This window comes from Callorhinus ursinus, unplaced genomic scaffold (genome assembly GCF_003265705.2).
Source record: "Callorhinus ursinus isolate GAN/ISIS: 27379988/994484 unplaced genomic scaffold, GSC_fseal_2.0 scaffold1, whole genome shotgun sequence".
Lineage (NCBI taxonomy): Eukaryota > Metazoa > Chordata > Mammalia > Carnivora > Otariidae > Callorhinus > Callorhinus ursinus.
In genome coordinates this window covers 127572666-127592602 of record NW_027397063.1, presented here as the reverse complement: position 1 = coordinate 127592602, position 19937 = coordinate 127572666, and the positions used below count along the sequence as shown (strand labels likewise).

Below are 19937 nucleotides of genomic sequence, written 5' to 3'. Positions count from 1 at the left end.
GTTGGAATGCACAAATTGTTTCAGGGAATTTTCTCTTAATATGAGAAAATATTTTTATGCAGTCTGAAGATATTCTGAACTATCAGTAGTATCTTCTCTAATCCTTGGATACCAGGGTGGGGGTATGTGAAAGGAAATATTGAAATAAGAGTAATTGTATCATTCATAAGAATGGTTATGCTAAAACTGCATGCATAATATCATGAGAAAGTCTGTATTATAAAGAAAAACCAGACATAGACAACAGCTGATATCACACAAATAACAAAATATGTCTGAAGAAGATAAAGTTCATGAAAAAAAAATCTTGGGACTTTTAAGTATTATGAATAAGACAAAGGCAAAGCTGTTTCTTGAAATAAATGAATAATTCAAGCATCCAACTGCTGAATTTGCAAACTTAAATCTTAATTGCAATAAATACCAGTTTTACTCTTTCTTGGCATGTAACCGATCATCAGGTCATCCTAAAGTCAATATAACCTACATTTTCACTCTCTTCTCAAACTCCAAAGAAGACTAGGATATTTGCTTTTTTGGGAATGCTGATACCCCCAAGTGTCTAAAAGGGTGCTGCACACAGAGGAGGTGCTTTAAATATGTTTGTCAAATCACTTTTCACTGATCTGGGTTCCTGGTTCCTCCTCTCACAGAAATTTTCACCAGATAGAAGCCAAAGCAATCTCTCTCTAATTTAGATCTTCAGAAGTTTTTCTGGGGCAAACCACTCTTAAGTTTTATATAAGCTGTTTTAGATGCAAAGTAGGATACAGATGAAAGCACAAAAATTTTTGGTGCATTTTCAAGGGAACAGGGTTAATATTTAAAATAGCATCATAAAAAATATAGCATGAGAACTCAGGAGCATGGCTCATAATCTGGCCTCAACACCCTGGTGGCATGATACTGGATGGCTTAAATCCAGGGGGTCAGATTTTGCCAATGAGGCCCCAAAGTCATGACTGATTTCAAAAGAGATTCCTAAAATTAAAAAAAAAAAGCAAAAATAACTTTAAAAGGCCAGAATATAGGGAAATATCTGTAGCTTATTTGTAAAAATATATTGTCATTATGAAGTTTTTTCATAGGATTTTGAAACTTTAAGAGATGACATTAATTACATTGAAATTTAAGATACATCTACTGAATATGGTTTTAATAGAATGCCTTTTATTAAAAAGATAAGACTTGCCTTTGTTTTTATTTTTGACATTAAACTATGAGCTCTTGCTTGCTCTCAAAGATATTCTAGCCATGATTTCATGATGGGTCACTTGAAGAGTAAGGTAGGGTTTTCTTTATCTGAGGCCTCACACTAGAAATTCTGATTGTGAGTTTACAATTCTAAAAGCCCACTGCCTAAGAAGGGAAAAGAATATATTTAAAAGTTGCATTCTGTATCTCATCCTGACATTCCCAGTTTAATTTTGTGTGTGAATCCTTGAATATTTAGTAAGCTTTTCTTCACCTTGTGAAAACCATAATCTTATTGAGACTGACAAATTTGGTTTAATGCCATGATATAATAAAAACTGTAATTGAAATAATCCATTAACCTTGACTTATCTCCTGTAATCTTTTATAATATCATTTTCCTATCATAAAAGTAAGATAATACTAATTAAAATGTCCTAATTTTTAAAGTTCCACAGTGATATTTAAATCAGAAAACTATATAAAACAGTTGCTGCTCATTAATAGAGAACTTATAGTAACATGATTATTAGATTGATTTAGAGTGTCTGCTTTTCTGTGACATTCCTCCAATTTATTTTTAATGTCTGATTTTTATAGCTAAATTTTGGTGAATTTACATGGAATTAATTAGATGTACTATATATATGCATACCACAAAAGCTGAATATTGTGTATATGAATATGTGTATATGTATTATATATTTACAAAATTACAGTAATGCTATTTTTATGCCTAGTGTTATGGGAATCTCCAGATACTGTAGTTTTAATTTTAAATTCATACTGCACTCTAGTGGGGAATGAGATCAATGCAAAATTGCTCTAATGTTGGTACTTTAATTACATAATTACGGACTATTTATAGTTTTAAAATTGAAATGTACAAGAATATTGTGATCTATAATTTTCTCAAAGGTGAAATGCTATAAATGTAATTAATACATTCATATAATTTGACCATTACAGTAAAATATTTTTTTTATAAGTTAGTCTTGAAAACAGAGGAAAATTGACTACTGAAATAGTTCACTTGGTTTCTTGCAGCATATCTGGAATTTTTATCTGTATCTGTATAGATATAAATATAATTTATGCTGTGTAATCCTAATTTAGGGAAATGTTGAATAAAACTCAATCCCTCATTTTTTTTTACCAAGAAGAGAAAAGAATGGTTAACTTTCTTCCATAAATTTCAAGAATGACGATTAGATTTTAAAATATTGGCTTTTTGGGGCACCTGGGTGGCTCAGTCAGTTAACCGTACAACTCTTGGTTTCAGCTCAGGTCATGATCTCCATGGGTTGTAGGATGGAGCCCAGTATTGGCTCCTGGCTCCTCACTTATCAGGGAGTCTGCTTGTAAGATTCTCTCCTTCTGCCCCTCACTCCGCTCATGCTCTTTCTCTCTCTCTCCCAAAATAAATAAATCTTTAAAAAATAAAATATTTGCTTGTATTTCATTTATGATTCTAATTTCAAAAAGCAACTTCATTGAAACCTTCGAAAACAATGTTTGTCATCACTAGAATCACCTTTCAGATAACTAATGGCTATTTTATTTTTTTAAGTTATTTCAAATTAAATGAGTGCTTTTAAAATCCATTTACAATATTGTCTCTGGAAATTTTATTCCAAGTAACCAGTATCCAATCATGTAACAGTAGTATAGTACTATTTTTTAAAAGTATTTTGCTCTATGAATACTTATTCAAGATGTTCACAACTTTTCTCTGATTTTTAATATGACCTTTGAAATGTTTCTTCAGAATGCCATCTTACAGTTGTAGTTATGAGATTATATTCTCAAAATAATGATTAAATCTTTGTTATATTTCTTACCTTCTTTTTTTTTGAGCCAGTCAAGTAAAGTCATGCAGGAATGAATTACAAACTCTATAAGGATTTGTACAGATTGTACAAAGTACAATTTCTCCTTAAGTAAAATGGTCTAGAATTCCATGTCCTCTCCAAAAAGTACTTATTCTTTTTCATAATAAAGCAATTGAGAAAGCTCTTTATAATATAATAGACTCTGTAGGGAACTTCATATCAGTAGATTCCTCTTTTCAGACAAAGTTTGTTCTAAAAAATTTGAGTAGTATTTAGATGTTTGCTTTTATTTTCTCAAAGAAATTGATTTTGAAACAAATAGACCAAATTTATCACCTCTTGTCCTTCTATAAGTACTTTCAAAACTCAAAGAACTAAAGCTGCCTATCAATTGAACTTATGAGTTCTGTTTTTTTAAGTAGCTAGCTGTTATCCACTTGAACTATTCATTTTTCATATCTAAAGATCAAATATTTATTTTATTTTCATCTAATTTATTTTATATTTCATCTAAATGACTGCTACATACATGGTCATACCAAGATTTCTAAAGGTATTTTTAGTGTTTGCTATTTAGTTATGCCACTGTTTATGGAAACCGGTCTGTGCTAAATGTGTTCTATATTATACGTCCCGCCCTATTTCATTAAAAAGTTTTCTATGGCAGTAGAAGCCGTTGAAAAACAATAATCATTTAGATTAGTTTATTTATGACATTTACTATTGAATGATTTTATAGGTCATTTGTAAAACCCCTTTAAAGTATGGTTTATTGTGCTCTAAACTGCCTTGTAGAACCTTACGATTCTTGAAGATTTTAAAGGCTTATCCATTTGATAAGGTAGCAGATCCAAGAACAAGGGATAAATGCAACCATGGGCAAAAAAATGGAACCTGGCTTGTTAACTTTGAAATAAAACACCAAAATTATCTGTAGAGAAAGTTTTCCACTCAATAAATTAGGTTTGTTTGTCAAATAATATACATATTTGTCAAATAATATACACTACTGTAAATGCTTCTAATTTTATGCTAATGGTTGTTGATTGTTTTGGTAGGGTTGAAATACTAACCCAAAATGGAGTTTTTGAATTCTTAATATGGAGATTGGTTGGATAACACTGTGTGTGTGTGTGTGTGTGTGTGTGTGTGTGTGTGTGTGTGTGTGAATAGCTTATTCTTCATCCTGATTGGAATTTATCATAAATAGACAAAAGGCCTCAGAAGATGTGTTAAATTTTTCATTAATGGGTTGGTTGGTTGGTTGGTTATTTAATAGGCAAATTGAATTCAAGAAAATTGCTTGGAACCATGGTCCATATTGGATTTCCCACCCTTTCCTGTCTGAATTGAATTTACCTCCCCAGTTATATGCAGGGCAGCTGGAAAATTCTGGGCCTTCCATCAAGGATGTGAGCCTTTATACTTTAAGTTCACATATCGCAACTGAGAAGAGAAGAAAATGTAAGTTTTTTAAAAGTTTTATTTTTATTTAAGTAATCTCTACACCCAACATGTGGTTCAAACTTATGACCCCTCTTGGAGTCACATGCTTTTCTGTCTGAGTCAGCCAGGCACCCCAGAAAATGTAATTTTAAGTGAATTTGAAATACAGAGCCACGATGGTTGGCCACACATGAGGCAGTGATCCTTTCCCTCACCCTCCCAATCACACAATTTATTTTTCCTGCTTGGAAATAAATGAGCAAGGGATGAAGAAAAGAAGAGAAGCTTCTTTCTTAGTTCTTTCCCAGTGTATAGAAGTTCCAAAGAAATTCTGGCTTGATGCATCAAGAAGAGAGAGAATGGTCCCTGACCTTTCCCCAATCTAAAATAAATAAATATTTTATTTTAGAATAGTTTTAAATGTGTAGAAAAGTTGCCAAGTTACTAGAGTTCCCATATACCCCACCAACCCAATTTCTTCTCTTGTTGACAGATTAGTATGGTCCATTTGTCACAACTATTGGACTAATAATAATATATTAATATTAATGAAACTGCATAATTTATTTAGATTTTATTTCTTTTCTTTTTTTTTTTTTCCTTAACCCAGCGTTCTGACTCTCTTTCAGGACTCCATCCAAGATACCACCTTTCATTTACTTTTAATATTTCCTTTGGCTCCTCTGGGCTGTGATAATTTCTCAAACTTTGTTTTTGATGACCTTGACAATTTTCAGGAGTAATAGGTATTTTGTAGCATGTCCTTCATTTTTTTGTCTGGTGTTTTTCTCGTGCTTTGACTTGGGTTATGTGTTTTTCTGAGGAAGACATGTAGAGGTGAAAAACCATTCTCAACCTGTCATATCAAGAATACATGCTGTCCACATGACTTATCACTGTTGTTAGCCTTGATTACATAGCTGAGGTAGTGTTTGTCAAGTTTTTCCACTATTGAGTTACTTTATTATTTGGAAGCAAGTCACTAAGTGTAGCCTGTTCTTAAGGGGTAAGGAGTAATGTTCCATCCTTCTTGAGGAAGGGTATCTATTTAAACTGTTTGGATCACTTCTTCATGGGGGGTTTGCATCTTCTTCCCCATTTATTTTTTAATATCAGTATATATTCCTTGATATTTTATATTTAAAGTATAAAGTATTTTATACTTTGGACTATAATCCAATAATATGGTATTTAGTTGGTTGTTCCAGCTTTGGTCATTGGGACCTCCTTCAATTGGCTTCTATGTGTACTCCCCAACTTTTGATTATTAATAAGTTGGGTTACACCAAACTTAGGGTCCACCAGGGTTATGGCCTGTTACCCTGGGGGTAATGTGGGGAAGAAAAGATCAGCAATTTTCAGGATAGTCTTAATGCCAAAAGCTGGTGCTTTGGTTCAAGTGTTGACATGTAAACTTCTACCTCAGAAGGTTCCCAAGTGGGTCAAAACAATGTACTATAAATCAACTTCAAGAACCCTGTTGCTTCCCAGGAAAAATATTGTTTCCACTTTTATTTTGCTCAAATTATGCTCAGATACATGGTTTAATATAGTTTACCAAAGATGAGTTCTCTTATATACCCCACCTTTGATTTCTATGATCATAGGATTAATTTAAACTTTTTGTCTACAAATCTTAAAACACACACACACATGCACACATGCACACAAGCAAATACCTAATTCCTACAGTAATCATTCCTAGGATAATTTTAATCCTTAAACCTATTACATGATACGGTCTAGATCCACATTATTATGTAAAGCCACAGACTTTCAAAGTGTCTTCAGTGGTTCTGAGGGATAGCGGTTAGGTGGAAAAAAATGAGTTAATTGATAAAATAGTTTGGGTTCCAAGCTAGTTACCTAAAGCCTATGTAGGGCCACTGAATTTTTTTTTCTCGGTGAAACTCAAATGAACAAAATTTCCCTTCCAGAAGTTAAGTGATAATTTTACCACATGAGGAGTAAAAAATTACTTATGCATATCACCTCCTACTTTAGAGAATGCCATTTGAAACATTGCTGTTTTCTTGCAAATTCTATAAATGTCTTGTGACCCCAGTCACAAGAATTTATTCAAGATTTCCTTTTTTTCCTAATGTTCATGCCACATGGTTAATATATCTTACTTTCTACTTCCTTTAAGAGTTGTTATCCTTGCCTCTCCCCCTCCTGGTGCAAAATTAATTATCAACTCTGGTGACCTAGTCTTCAGTTTCTTTAGTAATCAGGGAACCCTTCACATGTAAGCAAATAAATCTCATAGCCTTGGTAGAAAAAATCTTCTCCAGTATTTTCTCCTACTAAATTGTTGGCAGACATTCTTATTTTATAGGTCAAGGTGGAAATGTGAACCAAGGAAGAAAATGTTTCCTTCCAAACATAGGCATATATTTATTAAAAATGATGTATCACAGAGGCTCATGTACTGGGACTGTCTGTGTAGTTTGGCCTAGTTCTGACAAAGCTACCATTCATTCAGTAGGATACAGGTTCTCTTTTTTTGGCTTATTTCTTTCAAATATATTGACTTTTAAAATAATAAATGTAAGTGGCCATTATGTAAAATTTTGAAAATGAGGAAAAGATGTAGAAAAAACGCTAACTCTAATTACCGTTTGGAATCAACTACTATCATTTTTTCTAAGTTTTATTTGTGTTTTACATAGTGTCAACATTTGTAAATTTACATCCTGTGTTTGTTTTTTAATTATATAGAAAGAATTTCCCATGTTACAAATTTTTCCGATCTGTTTCATTGGCTATACAATATCACAATGATTATTATTTTTAAAAATTTTACTTATTTATTTGACAGAGAGAGACACAGCGAGAGAGGGAACACAAGCAGGGGGAGTGGGAGAGGGAGAAGCAGGCTTCCCGCGGAGCAGGGAGCCCGATGTGGGGCTCGATCCCAGGACCCTGGGATCATGACCTGAGCTGAAGGCAGACGCTCAACGACTGAGCCACCCAGGCACCCCAATATCACAGTGATTAAATGCACCGTCATTCACTTAATCTTTTTCATGGTATTTAAAGTCTTTTGACTTTAAAAATATAAATCAGCTCTAGCAAGAGAAGTTTTGAAACATTCTGAATACAAACCTGGAGTAGATACTTAAATTATTTTCTTTAATATAAAATAAGAAAAGCTAGGGGCACCTGGGTGGCTCAGTTGGTTAAATGTCTTCCTTCAGCTCTGGTCATGATCCCAAGGTCCTTGGGTTGAGTCCCACATCAGGCTCCCCGCTCAATGAGGCGCCTACTTCTCCCTCTTCCTCCCCCTCTTGTGCTCTCTCTCTCAAATAAATAAATAAATAAAATCTTAAAATAAAATAAGAAGAGCTAATATTTTTTATATATTTTGCTTTAACTAAGATTATGTAATCATTTCACAAAATCTATTTTCTTTTCAATATGACCACTTAAATTATATGTTTAATATTTTGTAATAGGGCTACCTGAGTAAGAAAGATGAAGCTTCCTTCTTAAAAAGAGGTTAACATATTTTAAATAAATGGCTCCTCCCAAAAGTATGAATTATATGCTTTTACTCCTTTTGGAAATTAGATACTTCAATATTCTTTGATTCAAGTATTAGGTGTTTGGCTTGATTTAGTAGAAAAATTTTGATTGTTAAAATTATTTTAGCATTTATTATCTCATTCACCTGATGCCAAAGCCCATCTTCTAATGAACTTCTTATCATTATCAGTAAGTTGAATAATGGTAAGGACCATCCTCATCTTATCAGTTTATCTCCAGCACCTAGAAGATTGCCTGCCACACAGTAAGCAATTAATAAATGCATGTTAAAATAATTGTTGCTTTCCTCTGCCAATATTTTCAATGACAATAAAATAAATCCTTGAGAAATCTGGAAAATTGGAATGGTCCCAAACCTGGACCATAAGAGTTGTACAGAGTCCCATGTAGTGAAAACATAGAAAAATTTTAGAAAGGAGCCATTATTTTAAGTAATTTCTAAATGAATAGTAAAACATGTATTGCAGTAGTTAAATGTTAAAGCCAGAGGTACTGGAATTATCAGTTGCCCTTTTCTCTTGGATTTGAGTATACAAAGCATATATTTATCCCAAAATAATATATTTCATTGTAATCCACAGATAAGTTACACTTTTTTTCACCCTACTTATGTAGATATCTTGGGTATTCAGAATCACTTTTGTGCTCCAGGTATAAAATATAAAATTTTAGGCACTGAAACAATTTCAGCATTTTTGTATTTGTAGGATGTATCCATCCAGATATAAGTGACTTTACTTAATGTGCAAGGAATAGATAAACAAGAGAAAGTTATTTAGTTGAATCAAAAGGGGAATATCTAATACATTAATACCTGTTAGAGAACAAGACGATGAAGAATTTGGGATTTGGAGATTAATAAAACTTCTATCCCACTGTACCATTTATTTGCTGTGTGAGCCTAGGCAAGTTATTTAACTACTCTAAACCTTAGTTTCTTCAGCTATGAGACAGGAAAATCTATAGTGCCTATTCTCTTGTCAAACGATTGAATGAATGTATGTTAGACCCTTTTCAGACCTTTAACCCACTATTTGACATAGAAAAAAAAAGTGAAATATTTCTCATTTGTATTCTATTAAAGAAGCTAACTACTTTAGATAGTATGAAAGTGATGCACTAAAAAGGGAGGAAGTGGAAATTTTGAATTCTTATTATCTAGAACAATGCTTATTTGCTATCCAATTCAGTACTATGAAAGAATCCAGAAGTCTTGATCCGCCTGTTCATAAATTCCTTTGCACTCCTAGATTTCACATGTGCACACGATGGAGAAAGTGAGGCTGAATTTTTACCTGATGACTTTGAAGAAAAACCTGAAAGAGAAAAGAAACATACCAATTTCACTTTGTGCAATGTTTGTAACATTCAGCTGAATTCGGCAGCTCAAGCACAAATCCACTACAATGGCAAATCACATCAAAAGAGATTAAAACAACTGAGCAATGGGATCCTGAAAAATGACAATGGTAAGTTTTTCTAAAAATATATTCTCAATTTTACATCATCAACTTAAGTTATTTGTGTACCTGCAGATGTAAATATAAAAGAATAGACTAATCTATCTTTAAAACCAGGACAGAACATTAAATAAAAGCTTTATCAGCACAGTACATTGAATAATTTCTCACAGCATTTTGGATGAAAAGGGGAAATTTTGTTTGTTGTATGTATTTAATTGTATTAGGATTGTTTTCATGACCCTCCAAGATATTTGTTATAATTTGAAAAAGTTGACGTTAGTGTTCCTTGATGTTCAACTTTAATGTTTTTTGGAAATGGACATCCTTTTAAATTTTATATAAAACAATATTTAGAGTTTTTGTTTTTGCATGTTAAGGGGCTTCAGTTGGTTAGTAAGATTGCAGTTAAATTGAGAAAAATACATATCTTATGAACTAGGTGTTTGAACAATAAAGTATGATCTGTCAGTACTTAAAGATTGTTTAAACTTGCTAGTGAAAACACTAGCAAATGTATTAGTATTAGAAATCATTTTAAGAGAATGTAAAAAAAATCTTATATTGCCAACAATGCATTGATCAATATGGTGCTTAACAAAATTTATTGTTACATTTTCTATTCATTTGTTTGTTTAAGTGTTTTAGAATACATTTTGGGGAAAGTGTATGTTGAGTTTTGGAGTAAACGGATACTAAAAATAGCACAAAAATACTTTTGGAAGCAAATGCAACTTTATTAGGAAAAGCAAGGAGAGGTGAGGGAGAGGAGGGGTGGATTCCTTAGGAAAGCTAAATCAATAGCAAACAAAATATTACAATCTTGTATTCTGGTTGGATACTTCATGTTTGATAAATAAGATACATTTTGTGTAAATTTAATGTCACTTAAAAATGAGCCTGAATTTTGATCTGTTCTCATGACTTGGCATCATGAAGATTTTTTAATATAAATTTGTAGTTTGCTTCAAGGCTACCAAATAATGAGAAGAAAAACAGTACATTTTTAAATTGGAAATTATTTCTACCTTGCTTTGTTCTTTTTAGTATGGCTAAGCTAAAATAGTCTAATTAGAAAGGACTCCATATTTCTCTTTCTACTGTATGGCAAATAGTTCATCTTGGATGTTATTGGTCAAAGATATGTAAAAACAAAACAAAAATAGTCATCAGAAAATAATTGAGAATTACTAAATTCTATAGGCATAAGATGAACTAGTAAGACAAAATGTGTTTCTTAAGTCCTGCTTAAAAACATATATTTCACAGCCTCTATTTTGAACTTCTTAACCTTATGTTTGACATTTAGGTGATACCTTCTTAAGCACAGTATGATTCAATTTCAAGTTGTTTTTCTTTAAGTTTGTATTGTTGGAGATAATGGTAGCAGCTTTGGTGTTTTCCTTTACCTATGTTTACATTGACAAACTTCTTTTGGAGGAATAATAAATGATATCATAGAAAGAAACCAGGACAAAAGTCAGTCATGCCTGGCTTAGAAACTCAAATCAGAGCCAGTCCCAGACAAAATTTAGAATGGTCAAAATTTTCAAATCCTAGTAATAGGAATGAGTTCTCTCAAATTGATTATTTTAAAATCATTTTATCAGTGTATTTATTATGGGCTAGTAGTGTGGTAAAGTCTTTATATGCATTTTCTTGTTTAATTTTTCCTTACAATCACAGGGATGTTGCCATTATCTTCTTCTTATAAATGTGGAAATTGAGGATAACATCGATTAAATAGTGTGATGAAGGTCATACAACTATTAAATGGTCAAACTAGCAATCAAACTCAGGTCTTATTCATTTACATACCTGCACTTCTGAAGTCTACTGCCTTCTCAGAATGAATATTCTGCAGAAACTGTGCCTTTCTTTACTCAAAGAGAGAAATCATTTTAAGAGAACATAAAAAAAATCCTATCATATTGCCAACAAGGCATTGATCAATATGGTGCTTAACAAAATTTATTGCTACATTTTCTATTCATATTATTTTTTCCCAAGGCTCTTTCTAGTAAAAGTCTCTAAAAACAACCGTGAATAAGTAAGAACACTTCGTTTAGGTCATATTAGTTTGGTCTGGAATGATACTTCAGAGGAATGCTCACCTTTATCTGCAGGTGGATCTTACTATGGGCAATCGACCTCACAACTGCGTTAGTACCTTACATTAATATAGAAACATATTATTCCCTGTACATATTCCTCCACCTCCCCACTCTAAAAGTGTACTTTTTTAGACCTGTTCACAAGTAAGAAAGGAGCCCAATTCCAAGCCTCATATACCTATTAATGGTAATTCCTTTACACACAGAAACCAAGCTAAAAATGGAATTCCTAAGAATAAAGGATCCTACAAATTCTTAGTTGAGAACATTATCATTTTTATTTAGAGAAAGATATGGAAATTGTTTTATTCTTCTTCTTGAATGTTCATACTTGCAAAATGGACTGCAGGACTCGCCCACAAAATCATCTGCATCTACTTCCTGGAAATCTACCTAAGACACCACCAATGCTTGCTGTATCTTAATAAGTAATATGCATAATATGCTTCATTGTTCAAACGCAATAAAATTTAATACTTTCCTCCATCTGTATTGTCTATTTGATGCCTAAATATAAGTGGTCATAAAAAAATGCAAAGAGAACAAAAAGTGAGTTAGTATTTATTGTTCCAGGTGATTTATATATATCATCTATTAAATCCCAATCAACAACTCTGCAAAGAATATATTATTCTATTTTATAAATAAGGTAGCCAGGAATCAAAGGGACTAAGACACTTACCAAATAATTCTATCCATAAAGTCACCTGTCCCCATTATCAGCAACATACAAATTTCTCTGGTAAACGTAAATTCTAGTGTCACAAAATTATATCCTACATTTGGATGTATTCTTATGTTGTTGAGTTGTTATTTTTTAAACTACCTAACTTACATTATTACAACAAATCTGAGTTTCCTTAAGTTCTCTTTACCAAATAACTGCTGAAAATATTTTGTAGAGAATAGAGTCATGTAAATAGGTCTTGTATAATTTATCACTGTTATTCCAGAAATACATTTCTTTTTGTTGCACATTTTTTCGAGATGAGAAGATACAAAAGTGGCAAAAGGGTATTCTGTAGTTAAAAGTTGCTTAAGTGTGTAGACTTTATCATATTCCAGAGATTCCATGCTTTACCCTCTCATGAAAACTATAAAGTAAAGAAATTCCAGTACAAACTGCATGGCTTACTAATTTTCTCTTTGGAAAACATCTTTAATTATTTATTTACTTAGAAGTTAAGTTCTGCAAATGACTATTATTTTTCTGATGATAAAAATAATATTGTCCCATCTGGACTATTCATAAATGTGCAAAACTAAAATAAAAATCGCCTAGAGTCCTGCGGAGATAATTTCATCTAAATTGTCACAATTCTATCAGGTATGCAAATAAATTGAGTAAGCAATATTGGATGTACAGTTTTACAATCATGATAATATAATGGTGTTTGCATACCACCACCTTTTATGAATGCATATTTTAAAATTACCCTAAAGAAATTAATAATGGAATTGTGATTTCTGGCTAGATGTTGAGATTTTACTCACATTTGTCATTTTATATTCTAATTATGTGATATATCCTATAATGGAAAAAACTTGAGATTTTTATTGTGTATATAGGTTTTAATAAGATTTTCAAGAAGTATAAAGTTGAGTATTAAAATGAAGTATACTAAGATTATATAAATATACTAAGATAAAAGTATACTTTTATCTAAAAACTGAAATTTGAAGATTAGCATAAACATGCTCCTTTGATTCATAAGAGCATTTTGGAATACATATAACAAAGGGTAAAACTTTCAGAGTATTTAAAGTTTCTATTTAATAGAAACTTTAAAAATACTTTAAATTTTTAATACTTTAAAAATTGAAATTAATTCAATTTCATGTGCTCACTCACCATGGTTAAGCTGTTGTTAAAGCTTTGTTAAAGGATTGAGTAACAAGTTGACCTATTGTGACAACTTTATTTTATTCATAATACCTTTGTCATATTTGAGTTATTTTATTAAGTGTGGTTTTCCATTTTTATTGGGTTGAAACTGCTATCAAATAATTCAGTTTTATCTAATAGTATTCTAGAGTCTTTCGGTGCTCATTATTTTGTAACACATAAATCTAGAATATTGTCGCCCTTATCTATCCTCTTAGCATTAAATTTTCTTTTATTTAACAGAAAAGCTAAATAAAATTTTCCTTTCAAGCTCTCACTGATCTATTTTCTTTTCTCTTTCCATTGATTGTCCCAGATAAGGTTTAAAGTGTCAGTGGATTTTCAATTTATAAGAGGTGCCTTCTCTTGAAACATGGGTAGTTAATAAAAATTCAAAATAGTTTCATAGAATTTTCTGTTACTTCAGGCCTTGATTTTATAATAAATTTCTCATTTATATAAAAATTCATTTCACCTTTTGATTTCCAAGGACTATTTGTGCTTTTGTAGAATGTCCATGGACTAGTTAGAACTTACTAGTATATTTATGGATTAGTAGTGATGCCTTTTCAGGTCATTTTCCTAAATAATGATAACTGCTTTCTGAATAATATCTATATTAGTATATGACATAATGTGATATGGCAATAAGGAATGTTGCTTTTCTCAAGCTTCTCTCTTCTCGACCTTTAGAAGATTCAGCCTAGGGGAGACAGTGAAAAAATGCTGATACTAAATTGTCCAACATTATGTAATAAGACATTTTGTTCTTTTTTGATCCAAGTTTCTTTTTTTTTTAAAGCCATGAATTCTTTTTTTTTTTTAATTTTATTTATTTATTCATGAGGGAGAGAGAGAGAGAGGCAGAGGGAGAAGCAGGCTCCCAAGGAGCAGGGAGCCTGATGCGGGACTCGATCGATCATGACTTGAGCCGAAGGCAGACGCTTAACCATCTGAGCCACCCAGGCGCCCGATCCAAGTTTCTTTTTTATCCCTGAAGGATAAAAATATGGGAGAAAATGACAAATGCTAGTTTTATCATGTTCAAATTTTGAGTAGGTTTTTGGCTTTGGTTACCAACTTTTTTTTTTCTCCATGAAAGAAAAACATGTTGATCATTTCAAATAGGTGGAATTCTAGCCACTAGCTACATGTTTCACCTGGGCTTAACATTAATTTCATTGAATAGTAGCATCTTTATCAACACAGAGATTTCTTATCCAGTCTATATCTCTAAGAAAACCCCTCTTTACTGGGATAATAGTGACATTTTATAATCTGAGGCTGATAATCCAGCGTGACTCCTATCTGGAGACCACCCCAGTAGGCAACTGTGCCCAGGAAGAAGTATACTCTAGTTCTTCATGACTGTGGTTATTCATGAAAAATTAGGTGAAATGGCCACTAAGAGAAGCCTTAAGAAAAAAAAAAAAAGAATGAATTAAATGCATGCCATTTAGTTTGAGAATAGAATTTATTTGGGATGTAACAGTTTTCTATTGGAGATTTTCTATGTGTATATGTGTGTGTCTGTTTGGGGCAGTTTGAAGAATTGGGAGCTTCTAGCAGTGGTAGCATAAACTGAGGATGCAGAATAATTCATTTGTGCATCAAAACTTCAAATCTGTTTAGCACAGTTTGAACTCTCTCGTTCCCTCACCTTTTGCCCCTTTCAGTCACTACTTCCACAGCAATCTCTTCCGGTTCTAGTGTTTCTATTCTCCAGTATTAGGAAAATAATCACTTTCACTTTTCTATGTTTGAAAGTACATATTTTTTCATTATTTTTCTATTTCCTTTATATTTTCCCTAAAGTAATTTGCCCACAGTAGCAGAACTAGCAGGTAATGGAAATGGGCTGATTTTATGTATGAATTTCCCTTTCCTAAACAGGTTAGTTTGCATGTAGAGGCCAACCCTATTTAAACTGGCATTGGGAAGTTTCTACAGCTTCACCCCAGGCATGGCATGCTTCATCATTTTGTGCTTGTTTCTCAGAAACACTAAATAGTAATATGAGCATATGTGTATGTGTGTGTGTGTTTTTAAGTTGGCACTTTTTAAAGATTAATTCATTAAATAGACTTTCAAAATATTAATTTTAAGTCTTTGAATAAAAGGTAAGAAAGTAATTTTCAAAAATAGCAACATAGACACATCTATTTCCTCTTATTTCCAAAATTGCAATGATGTGACACAAGAAATTTGAGAACAGAAGTAAATAAATCCACAGCAGCACTGCACAATGAAGAGTAAAATAGAAATTTCTGGAAGATATAACAAAAATGTGATGAGAATGAGGTAAAAGCCTGAATCTAAACACAAATATGGCAACCCACAGAGGTGGGGAAAAAAGCTCTATAATTTTATTTCCAACAAAACTTTAGAATACCTCTAAGATTAATCTGAAATAGCCTCAGAGGTGCAGCTCAGTGTTTGATGAACATTGCGATGAATTTAGTTATGTTGGTTTGCAGTTAGAGATGGGACATAACTGACCTGCCCAAACTAATTGTAGGCAAGTGAAGAGCAATGAGTCTGGGGACTAGGAGCCAGACAGATCGGAAACTGAATGTCTTCTTGGGGTCAGGGACAAGGGGATGGAGGAGACAGGCTTATCTAGTCTGAAATTTTAATTTGTTAACTTTGTAATGCGTGCTATAATTCTCTCTTATGTCTCACCTGTGGCATCTTCAGTAACGACAGTTCTGTTTACTGACATTTTACATGCAGTTAGATTCTTCTTGGGAAACTTAAATGGGTGTCAAGACTATCCAGATTGAGGTTGACACTATGTACACAGGTAGAAAGACAAAAGACAGATTACATATGCTTGCCCATTTCCAACTACTTGCATCAGGTACAGTGTTGAAATCAAAGATATGAGCAAGACATGTTTACTAGTCACTTAAGATTTGCCAGTCTTGATAGAGGAGAGAAAAAAATGAATGTAGATTTCAATTCAAGATTTTACTTCAGAGAGAATAGGTGACAAAAAACACATACAATTTTCCTTTAAGGTTTTATTTCAATGGCTAAATAAAAGTATAGAAGTGTAGAAGATTGTAGGAACTAATCATTGACTTAGAGGTACAACAAGTATGGTTTCAAAAGGAGAGGAATAAAAACAGAATTAATGTAAGAATATTAAACTTCATTAACGTATATTAAACAAACATGTGTATGCAATAGTAATTCTGATAATTCATATTTCCCAATCCCAAAGAAGATTACTATCCTCTAACAAAGAAAATTGGTATAATATATATAATTAGCAGGAGAAATAAAATAGTGAATACAGCTTGAATGAAGAATTAGCAAGATTCTAGATTAGCACCCTATTTGTAGGGCACCTGGGTGGCTCAGTTGGTTAAGCGACTGCCTTCAGCTCAGGTCATGATCCTGGAGTCCCGGGATCGAGTCCCGCATCGGGCTCCCTGCTCAGCGGGGAGTCTGCTTCTCCCTCTGACCCTCTTCCTTCTCGTGCTCTCTGTCTCTCATTCTCTCTCTCTCAAATAAATAAAATCTTAAAAAAAAAGAACCCTGTTTGTATGCTATGTGACTATTGTTACATTAGTTTAGTGTCGTTAAATGTTAAGACTGAACAGAGGAAAAGCTGATTGGAGTGTGGGTAACAAAGATGATGATTTGACCTAGGTACTTACTCAGTTTGTGATACTAAATGGAGTTCTATCTCATTGATAGAAAAACTATAGCTCAGGGAGTTATAAAATAGCCAAAAGAAAGAAGAAGAGGGAAAGCAACCTTAAAATTTAATTTTTGTTCTATAGGAGGGAGCGAAATATCCTAAGATAATGAAGGTGTCAGAAATACAAATAATGAGTAATATTTGTTGTGGATTTACTTTGTGCTAGGTATGTAATGTATACTAAATCATATTTTTGTGAGTTACTATAGTTTATTTGTGTCCATTATGTAGATCAGTAAACTGAAACAAAGAAGGTAATTTGCCCAAGGTCTCTTAACTAGAGTCAGACCCCGAACCCTGGCAAGCTGGCTCTAGAGTCTGTGCTCATATCCATGACAGTACATCACCTCTCAAGCTTGGACAACAGCTAGGATTGCTCCAGGATTGGGAAGTCAAAGGAGGAGAAAATTTCAGAAAAAGAATGTGGTTAACCAATGGATCCTGAAGGCTTTTTTCGGAGAGGTTGAGAAAGACAACCTATATTGGAGATCTGAAAATTGTAAAATAGCAGGTGTCTTTGAAAAATTATTTCAATGAAGTGGGAAAAGCCAAGCCAGAGTTTGAAAGGTTAAGACGGTGTTTCTCTGTTGGTCTTTAGAACATGTGATTCAGAATCACCCTGTGTTTTCCTTAAAATTTCAAATTCCCTGGGTATGCATTCCAAGCTCCTTTAATTGGGATTCTCCAGTAACAGAAGAAATAGAAAATCAATAAGAGGGAAAGGAAGAGACAGAGCAATGAGATGGTCATGGTCTAATTTGCATACTTCATTCAGCAGCAAAAGCTCTGCTCTAGAGGCATTTTAGTGACCATCTGTTTTTATTTTAACATGTGCTGAGGAAAGATGAATTGCAAACCCAAGAGACTAATCAAAGTGTTTTCTTGTTATATTTTCAGCAATGTTTCAGGGACTCTCATAGATCTACAAGCCATGAAACCAAATGTTTACCTCCCTCTAAATCTAGTTCTGGTGGTTGTGAGTGGGTTCTGAACATTGTAGGTAATTTGAGGAACAGATAATCCATCTGTGCAAGGGCAGGAGGGTTTTATGTACACCACAGTTTGCATCTGCTCTTGCTCTTTTGTTTGGCATTCTGACCATGAAATTTTACAACTTAATCATGAAAGAGTGTCCAAGTGTATATATTTATCCCAAACTACTTCCTTCAGCACTATTTTGTATGTTTTTCTTTTTTCTTTTTATATCTTCATTTGTTGAGAATGCTGTCTTCATATGGTGGTAATATTTTCTCCTAGAAATACATTTACATTTTTTTTATTTTATTGTGTTATATTAATCACCATACATTGCATCATTAGTTTTTGATGTAGTGTTCCATGATTCATTGTTTGCGTATAACACCCAGTGCTCCATGCAGTACGTGCCCTCTTTAATACCCATCACCAGGCTAACACATCCCCTGACTCCCCTCCGCTCTAGAACCCTCAGTTTGTTTCTTAGAGTCATTTACATTTACATTTTTACCTGAAAAATACTTACTATATAATTGTCAATATTTGTTGATGGCAAGTGTTCTGTAATGTCTCTTTTACTTTTTACCTTAAACAGCCACATATGTGCTAGAGTCCCTATTTCCAGAATATTCTTCTGTGCAATAGATTTACTGATAAGAGGTCTTAGTTTTTTTCTTTTCATTTCATCTCCTGTCTAAAATTCAAGGCTTATATTTATAAATTGATTTTTACCCTGAGCTAAGTGAATACTCTTTTGACTACTGGTAACTTTCCTATGTTTAATTCATCCATTATTAAATGTAAAAGAAACTCAAAAAAATATCAATAACAAACTATATTATTTTTATTTTATTTCAACAAACATGGAAGAACCTCTGCTACCGTCATTTTTTATCAAGACAGTAAGAGGTTTAGAATTATACTCAGTTATTAATCTCAAAATTCATTTTTTAAATGCTGAAAAATCACAATTTTATGAGTAGTGGAAATGTTTTCACTATTTAAATCTTTTATTCAAGAGGTCAGATTTTGAGATAATAAATTAGAATAGTGTCAGAACAACCTAAGACATCTTATAGGTACTCAATAAATATTAATTTATTATAATCCTGTCAGACACATTTACTCAACTATTCAAGGACCCTGTTTGCTAACATGACTAATGAAAGTGTTACAGTGTTCATAATTCCTGCTATCAGGCTTTTATTCCTACTGTCATAAAATATTTTTCCTTCTTAAATAGAATTTCCTTAAGAAATTTCTTTAGTTCTAGAAATATCTTAATGTACAGTATTCTCACTATTATAAGCATCAGGGCCCATTTTAACTACATGGTATAGAAATAGGTGGAAATTTAAAAATCAAAGTGAAGATCCCTACATTCAATATATCTGATCCTGAAATGATTTCTTTACCAAACTATCAATGATATTGTCATTGCCATCACGTACTAAGGTGGATTGACTTATTTCATGATGCTTACAAATGTCTTTTCCTTGATATACTATTTAATGACTGCCTTTATTAACTTAATATAAAAGCCCACCACCAAATATCATATGTTATAATTTCTCTGAGATTCAATTGCAATAAAATTGTATTAACCAAACAGCATACTCAAAAAACAAATAACATATTTCTTTTTTTAAATTTTTTTATTGTTATGTTAATCACCATACATTGCATCATTAGTTTTTGATGTAGTGTTCCATGATTCATTGTTTGTGTATAACACCCAGTGCTCCATGCAGAGCGTGCCCTCTTTAATAGCCA

The 19937-nt window shown here is 32.6% G+C and overlaps 1 protein-coding gene across 1 annotated transcript in view; it reads left to right on the top strand.

The window, feature by feature from the left end:
- The window catches only part of ZNF385D (zinc finger protein 385D), an 867637-nt gene that overhangs the window by 206257 nt on the left and 641443 nt on the right, over nt 1–19937 (top strand). Inside the window, exon 3 of the mRNA XM_073900820.1 lies at nt 9272–9490. Within this exon, the coding sequence (XP_073756921.1) occupies nt 9272–9490 (219 nt within the window). The remainder of the gene's footprint in view (nt 1–9271; nt 9491–19937) is intronic.